Source organism: Neodiprion fabricii, chromosome 1 (genome assembly GCF_021155785.1).
Source record: "Neodiprion fabricii isolate iyNeoFabr1 chromosome 1, iyNeoFabr1.1, whole genome shotgun sequence".
NCBI lineage: Eukaryota > Metazoa > Arthropoda > Insecta > Hymenoptera > Diprionidae > Neodiprion > Neodiprion fabricii.
In genome coordinates, this window is record NC_060239.1 from 20,387,351 (window position 1) to 20,396,548 (window position 9,198).

At 34.7% G+C, this 9,198-nt stretch overlaps 1 protein-coding gene across 1 annotated transcript; it reads right to left on the bottom strand.

Moving 5' to 3' along the window:
* Positions 1-2,756: 2,756 nt before the first annotated feature.
* Positions 2,757-8,160, bottom strand: LOC124177557 (probable prefoldin subunit 4). The gene is made up of 4 exons (XM_046560057.1): positions 7,985-8,160; positions 7,794-7,898; positions 7,337-7,453; positions 2,757-4,938 (listed from the first exon to the last, which is right to left on the bottom strand). The coding sequence occupies exons 1-4, from the start codon at positions 8,021-8,023 to the stop codon at positions 4,786-4,788; spliced, it is 414 nt and encodes a 137-aa protein (XP_046416013.1). The 5' UTR covers positions 8,024-8,160; the 3' UTR covers positions 2,757-4,785.
* Between the last annotated feature and the right edge of the window lie 1,038 nt (positions 8,161-9,198).

The window sequence follows — 9,198 nt, forward strand, 5'->3', positions numbered from 1 at the left end:
AGGTTGTTGAAAAAGCATTAAACTAGCTTGCATTGAAGAACCCGGATTTTGATTTCCTACTTTGCAGCGACTATAAGTTACCTGGATTGACATAGTTGGTCAACACAGCGGTCAGCTCTCTTTGATAAGCTCTCATCCCTGCAAGAGCAACATCGAATCCGCCTCCATCATCTCTGACTGTTTCGATGCTCTGGGCACTTTCTAGTTTAACAATGTCTGTAATTCTGCCACTAAAGCACTCGATCTTGTCTTTTCTACGTCCAAGAATTTTTAGGTTTCTCAGTTTATCTATTCTCATGTCAAGTGTGATAAATTCCATGCGCCACTTGATATCTGAGTAGTCTGTAAGTTCAAGCCCGCTATAGATTTCAGGAAACTCGTTTTTGATTTCGCCAAGTGATTATTTCAAGATCTGCTCTGAACTCGACGGCAGTATGGAAGAGCATGACATCTCAGATTGTGCTACAAGAACGTGACATCTCAGATTGTGACACAAGAAGTGGGATCTCAAATTGTGAAAGAAGAACGTGACATTACGACTAAATTTTAACCTCGGTCGTCACGTTCTTCTTTCTCAATGTGAGATGTCACGTACTTCTGGCACAATCTGAGATGTCACGTTCTTGTAGCACAATTTGAAATGTCACGTTCTTCCATATTGCCGTTGAACTGTCCAAGGTGGTCTGGTCAGACGTCTTCTCTGGAATATTGGATGCCGACTCCATAAGCGACTGCTTCTATAATATGCTCTTTGAGCTGTTTCTCTGCTACATTCCTGGTGAATATCTGAGACGTCCGTCCTTCCCACTGTGGTATAGTAAGAGCTGAGACAAACTACATGTATCTTGGACAAGTCCCATGCATGCCAAGTTCATAAGCTCTCTTGATCTTAATGACTGTAGCCAATTTAAAGACCTGACGGCACAGCGCAAATATCTCACCTTTTGTGATTTTGACACCTATTTTATCCGAGTTGCAGATAGTATCCTTAACAATGTAAATAGCTTTTGGAATTTTGTTTAATGCTAAGCAGGGTCACCGTGCCCTTCCTGTTTATCGATTAAATGTATCTTACAATAATTTTTTTTTCTAATATAATAGAGTAGTACTTACTTTCAACTAATTTGCATGAAAAAGGTGAATTTATTAGTAGAGAATTAATTTATTCAGATAGTAATCAGTTAGATTGAAATGAGTCCTGAGAGAAAATGTCTATTTACATCTGGAAAACCTAGAAATGTCACGGAATTTGATATATCATTGACACTAGACACCCTACTTACGATTAGACTAACAATATGAATAAAACAAAATGCATAGCTTCTCAAATCAACCAAAGGAACACAAAAAAAGAATAGATTGAAAAACACTCAATACGCAGCCACATCTGCAACCATAAAACAAGAATGCAAGATGTAAAAAATTCAAACATCTCGAAATATAAAACGACATAAACTTAAAATGGCATTACCACGTCCAAGACACTGCCAATAAAATGAGAAGAGAAATACACGCCTTTTTCTACATCAAATTTTTAGTAAACACCAAAACAAGGAAGGCAATATATGCCACCCCCGTTAATTCGGTTATAGATTACGGAATGATACGTTGGGGAAGAATTTACAAAAGAATCTGAAAGCGCTAATTCAAGCACAGAAAGTTATACCAACAATAAGAATTGCTTTCCAAAAACCAAGAGACTGCTCGATACACATTTTGATCAAAGAATTAAATACACTAGATATCAGGTAAACATTTATAAAAACAATGTCCTGATCACAGTACACGCAGCAACAGAAAGAAAGACACACGAAGAAAAATTCACGAACACCATACTAGATCAATCACCAATGAAGATGTAACAATCAAGTTGATCCAGACTACCAAAATACAAAAAATATAAATAGCAGCTGAATTATGGAACCATATTATATTAATAGATATTAGTAAGAAGAGTAAGGTGGTGTTTAAGAAAGAATTAAAAACATAGGTAGCGAAGAGGTAGAAAATTCTATGAAACACTATTTTACTGATAAAATTGGACTGGAAATAAAATAACAGACTATTACACAAACCTACAAAAACAACATAAAGTCAATACCTATATAATCAAACCCTTGACACATGCTACAGTTTAAAAGGTGTATTTTAGTCTAGAAGCCTAGACGGCATAGCCGCGTAAGCATACCAAAAATGCCCCCGCTCGGAATGGATTCTGCAAGTGACTTTCTGTTTTCTATTGGAGAATGATTGACCCATACCAAATTTTAGCCTTCTAACTCCATTTCGTTCGAAGTTATCGTAAAAAAACGCGATCTTCAGTCTTTTTGTGTTAAATCCGCCATTTTAACTCCGAAAATGATGAAGAAAATTACAAATCTAGCAGACATCTGTACACATGTCAAGGATTTTTTTCAGGTTTTTCAGTAGCAAACTCGAGCGTCTAAAAATTCTTGAATATTTATATTGCTGATTTCCGGTGGTTTCTAGCTAGTGACCACCTTCTCTTTTCGACAGCTTGAATGTCTGGTTTTGTGTAATTTTCTTGGACATTTGTCATTCTTTTATGGGCACGATCTCAAGATAATTTTTTCCACATACAGAAATAACACTGGGCACTGTAATGCATAACCAGTTTGGAAAAACGTTTCCGATTTAACGTTAGTTTCGACGTCTTTGACCATATTATTCTGAAATTAATATATTCTTCGTATGGGTAGCTGTTAGCAATGTGCCTCGGGGTGCCGTAAAGTTAATTTATTTATATAAATTCAAGCTATTTATTGGGTACAAATTAGTTGACTTAATTTTCTGTCGGCAATAATCATAATATGGGTTGATTGTGTGTTACTTACGATTAGGTATAAAGTTTGCCACTTTGAATTTCCCATTTCTGATATGGGATACGGAATCTTGCAACTTTGAAAATCCTCGAGTAAGGAGTTTCATAGACACCCTTCAACATTTGGCGATTTGTACTCCCATGACAAAATTTTCTGATAAGCCCATATGTAGTCTGATATAGCTTAATATGACGTGATGTAAATTTATATGTATAATCTGATATTCTCGTACATGTTATATCAGAAAATATTTTACCGGAATATACATAATCATATGCGGACATATCTGACCATATCTGGCTGCATGTATTAAAACTTGATTTCCTTATTGACATATCAATCTATATATGGTCGTATCAGATTACATAAGGCTATATCAGGTAATGAAATCTAAGTATTTACAGCTATATCCGGCTACATATGGCTACAATAGCTTTTTTTATCTCGGCAGCAAGTCTTCTGATATGGTCATATTCATGTATGAGCTGATATTTCAATATATGTCTATATCAGAGAATATCAATGAAAAATCAAGTTTTAATACATACAGTCGGATATGTCTGCATATGATTTTGTATATTTTGGTGAAATATTTTCTAATATAGAAATGTATGACAATATCAGATTATATATGTCTATTAGAATATGTCCATGTCAGATCATATAGTCATCCTTGTTGAAAAGAAACTGTTTTTCCATGTTCCAATTAATAAAGAATACAAAAAATTCAATTGAAATTTTTTTCTAGTCTCTATAATTTCGATTTTCAAAAATCAAATCCATTTTTTAAACGCAGTTATACAGAAAAATTGTTTTTTAACGGGTTATTCACAATCTTAACATGACAGCCTTTCTCGTAGATGGTATAATATTTCAAATTTAGTATATATAGAAGTTTCCAAAAACTTCTCAGGTATTTCTACATTTTAGTTATAAATGTATCGCAGATCTGTATAATTTATTGTACTAAATTGAAGTTTTAAGTGTATTGTATTCCGTGATATTGTTGTGGAAGGTGTATGTCTGTGTTCCATGAGTATGAGAAATACTTAGATATAACCATATATAATCTAATCGGTCCATGTAAGACCAGATCTGGCCAATTTTTATAACAGGCTATATATAAACTGATGTAGTTTGATCTGTCCGTATATGTTCAGATCTGCCTAATTTTCATATCAGGCCTGATATGGACATTTCATATCTAGTTATATCTGGGCTTATCAGAAAATTTTTTCACAGGCTATCATATTTGAAATTTTATTCTTGACATCGAATCTATAGTTCAGCAACCATATGAAAAACTGTTCATGTCAATCAGCGATTCTTAGGTAAATTTGTTCAAATATTTCAATTCTGGCAATAGTTTGTGATCCATATCTAATACACTAGAGTAACGGATACTTTCACCGACTTGCCATGGTACGTCTACCATGTGACTACTTGGTGTACTCGAGAAAGACTTTGATTTTATTATTATGGCATTGCTATAGTTACTGCTAGTTGATAGTGTAAGCAGATGTTTATTGTGTTGTTCGTATAGATACAAGCTTCTATCAAAGAATAATCAATATCAAATAAATAGCCAAACTAATACTTCTGAAACAAATGGAATTTAATAAAGATTACGTATCTTTACCTTATGAATACAATTAACTTATATATTTATATGCCAGAAATAGTGTTCAATTAATATATTTCAGTACAGAGCTAATTACTGAAAAACTACATTTTGATATTACCTAATTTCCTTCACTCTGACAATTGTTTATGCAGCAGTGAAATTTTTTTATTTTTGAAGTTGTAAAAATTGATGAGTACTGAGAACAATGATAACGGTGAGGGTTATGAATAAGCAGTACGTATGAAAATAATTGAAACCATATCTTGAACTGCTTGAATAACTAAAAATTAGACCTTAATTATAATTGCATTTTACAAACTATTCGTCTTCCGCTTCCAAGTTGATGTGTGTGCCAAACTTAGCGTAGAGTTGTGCTTTCAAATCGCTCATTACTACCTTGAGTTCTGAGGATTTACTTTCCAGCTCTGCAATTTCTGCTTGCTTCTTTGCTTTTGCTTCCTCCAATGATTTCTGATACAAACAAAACATACAGACGTGTTAGTTGTAATAAATAAATGTAACATATATTGGCAGTATGAAGACCCATCAAATAATAAGCTGGTTCTTTGAAACTAGTCGATACATGGCGGATTCGTGGTGATGTTCAAATGCAAGAAGTAAGATGGAACGAGACGGAACGACAGCTTGCTTACCAGCAAAAAGTGGGCCCAATTCTGGATCCACTATTATAGTAAAAATTTCCTCAACTTGTTGTACTCGTCGTCTTGGCTTGTTTACTTGTCATTTTTCACCCCCATCACCCCCTTCTGTTTTACTAGTCACAAGTAAATTCATAGAATTCACTATTCGTGATGTCACAACAAAATCCAATTTTACTCCCTTTTTTCAGGTTCAAGTTAGAAAATATCGATTATAGGCTAAAAATGGTTGCAATCAAAGTTGTGGAAAATTGAATTTTCTACAAGTGTAGTTACTGCCATTTCTACTCGAAAGTTGAAAATAAACGAATCATTTAACAAAAACAAGTTGCCCTTTGAGTCAGGCAGTACTTTGGTCCTTACCCAAGTGTCTAACATTATTAATTTTGTAAATAAAACATCATTGGCTATTAGAAAAAAACAAGTTCAGCCTTGGTCATTTCACATTCTTGCATCTCTTTTTTTTACCCGTTTTAGGCCCACTTCCAAGCCAAAGACTACACCACAAGGTAACCAAACTTCAAAATTCCGTATAAACTATGTTTGAAGAATATATTAGGATAGAAAATTTGCATGGACAAAAAACGTGATTTTTTTCGTCACTGGCTCTCCATGTATTACAAATGAAACTAGGATGAATTTGAAATTAGTTACCGCAGACACTAAATTTGTTATACTTAGAATAATGCACTGCAATTTTAGGCATAAGATTCTATACATCTACTAGCTACCTATTTTTGAGAATCCTAAAGCATTGACTCTTGAATTTCACTGCCTTATTTTAATCAACGTTAGAGTATTTTACCTTCACCTCTAATTGCTAGAGGCAGCTTCACACAATTATATATTACAAATTTTCATTACCTAGTCAAAGGTACGATTATAATCCACCTTACCTTCATTCTATTTGGTATAGAAAACAACTTGATAATTAGAAAATACTAGAAATTTTGATCTTGCAGTTCAAATAGTTACATTGTAATTATAACAATATGATAAGAATAGTAGTAATAGTAATAGTAATAACAATCACTACCTATTCTGCCACACCCAGCAGGGTATATACCCAGAAGCTATTGTTAGGTTATGTTGGATAAGGGATGAATGGCCAGTAACCATCATTATACGTCTGCAACTACTTTGAAAGGTTCATTGTAAATACCAATATGTGCATGATAAAGGAGCACAGCTGGAGAAAACCTGGCATAAATGTACTTAGAGTGGGTTCAAACCTCAGCATTTTAATTCTGTGTTTGAGCAATGTGACAACTCTTAGATTTTTTGGAGGCTCAGGTACTCCTCGACTTGCTGCAGTTTTCAACCCAAGTCCTCTCATTCCAAGGTTTTGCAAGCGGATGGGTTTTGCAATTTTGTAATTTTATTTCGATATATAATTATTTCCAGCACTTACCAGTTAACAAGTATTATCATATTGTAAACAGAATAATAGCAAGGATGGATCGTTCAAGTTTCAATTATTCACAATTAATTTGAAACGGTTAATATCAAGTATCGGAGCAATGCCATTCAATGATCTCAGCAAAATAACGTAAATTATCTCTGGACCAGTTTGGAAATTTTATAGAATTTTCATAAAACTTTGAAAATGTGTAATAGAAAGTCTTAACATAATCAGATTCACTGAGGTATATTCCAACATCGGTTGAACTTGATGTTTTTTTATACAGGGTATTTAAAAAAGGTGGATACACCTGGATATCACGAAAACGACGTAACTTAGAGATAAACTGATAATAGATTCCCGAATAATTTTTCCCTGGGAATCCAATGGTAATATTAGTTTTTGGACCAGATGGGCCCAGGGGGGCCTTATGAGGCCCAGCTTTGAAATTTCAAATGGAAAACCCAATTTTTTCGTTCGAATTTGGATTCAGCGGGAAATTTTACGTCCGAATACGTATTAACCATCGCCGGGGTTATAAGCCCCTTCCTAGTGACGTAGGGTCAATTTCGATACTGAAGAATTCTGGATACACCTGGATAACCTGAAAACGAAGTAACTTAGAGATAAACTGGGAATCCCATGGTAATATTAGTGTTTGGGCCCGAGATTTGGGAATCTATCATCAGTTTATCTCTAAGTTACGTCGTTTTCGTGCTATCCAGGTGTATTCACCTTTTTTCAACACCCTGTATATCCATATTTGCCAATTAAATTGTAAGAACTAGTGATAATAAAGTTGAATAACCTGGGTTTTTTCAAAATCCTGATCTACAAATACTTCTCCGATGAGGTACGGAATTTTCACATCGTCATCAAAGAGGGAGAGTTCATCGCAGGCATCTTCAAGATTTTTTATGTCATTCTGAAAGTCGAAAATTTAAGAGATGAGTTTTTCGAATGCTGCCATACCCAAATAATGCATAACATTCATCACCGAAGACAAACACCTATAGATATTCGTTGGAAACTGTCATGATGTAGACTCAATGGCAATATCCTATATTTTTTACGGTTCCACTTTTGGGATTAAAACGTTAGTCGAGTTGGTGAAAGTAAGAATTTTTTGTACCAAAGCTTCCTGGTCAATCCCAAACTTGGCTATGCCAAGCTTCATGAAGCTTCATTTGGATGAGTAGTTTTAACAACACTCAAAAAATAGGTATATTATTGTTGGTTTAGAAACCATATACAAATATAAATACCTGCTTCGATTTTAATTCATCTTTGTAATCTTCTAGCTTTGCGTTGTGCCTGGCGAATTTGTTAATCTTTTGCTGATCCTCGTAAGTAATGTGGACATCAGAATCCTAGCAATTAAAAAGTTAAGTCAGGTTATAATAGGATGAACTACGTTGAGTGAGCTAATTTTGGAATTTCTAAGTCTAATACTAACCGGTTGGAATCCTCCCTGAGAGTTTTTACCACCTGCCATATTTTTTGGCCGGGAAGAATCAGTTTTTAAAGTTATCAAAAGTATGTCCAAGTGGACCACAATCTTGCATAAAGGTTAGGAACGCTGATCTTTGCCAAGCTCCGTAAATGGAGAAACGCTAGAAGAGGATAGTTAGGGTGGGTTCATATAGAAGCGCAGTGGCGTAGAGCGCGGTTGAACGCCAACAAATCAAAGTATGTACCTGAAATATAGTGTTCACTAGGGCCGTGTTCGAAAATTGACTGACAGTACTGTCAGCAATCTTTTATCTCCTTTGCGCTTCCAAGTTCGTGGATAGCTCTGACTCTGTCCTAAGGAATTTTCAGTACTGTCAGCCAATTTACGAACACGGACTAGTATTAAAATTCTTAGTGAAATTAATGAAAAAATACCGTAGTTTTACCGTAAATTGACGATATTTTCTTCCCTCTAATCTTGTGTTATGAAATTATGGTTACAATTTTGTTCGGTAATTTTTTTATACCCAGGTAGTATTCTGTCACAAGTTTGTGATGTCACCGTCACATGCGTGCACGCATGACCCTGCCGGCAGGCAACTATCTGTGAGTTACACCCGTATTTATAGAGGTTTCTCTCTGTTTATAGTCCTTCTGTAACATCCGACCGGAACGTCCGTATGTTTTATCGACTATTATTACTGCATGTTACTTTTATCAACTAACCAAACTCGAAGTACGAGAATCTTGTAACCATAAGGAATTAAAACAACTGTCTAACTATTTGGAATATCCCTAGATGGAAATAACTATGAAATTCACTAGCCAAGGCTTAAGAACCATGTTACGGGATCTTCGTACTACAGAGAACTATAATATTATTATACGTTATTATATATCACTATCATATTAACACCATAATTAACTAACACGATTATATCCAATTATTATATAGCACTCGACAATGCCATTTGTGCATTCGGAGCTGAGAGCTATACTATAAGCAACTTACGCTATACCATATAGCCTGAAGTATAGAAGACTGTAAAAACATAGATAAATGTATAACCATTATGATGTAAAGATAGCACTGCTGCAATAATCCATAAAACTAGAGACTGCAAAACCTTCAAAACCGTGAATACTAATTATTCAGCATGAACTATACTCTTCTCCGTAACGCCGTGTTGTAGGCAACACGCGCAACGTTTTGAAGGC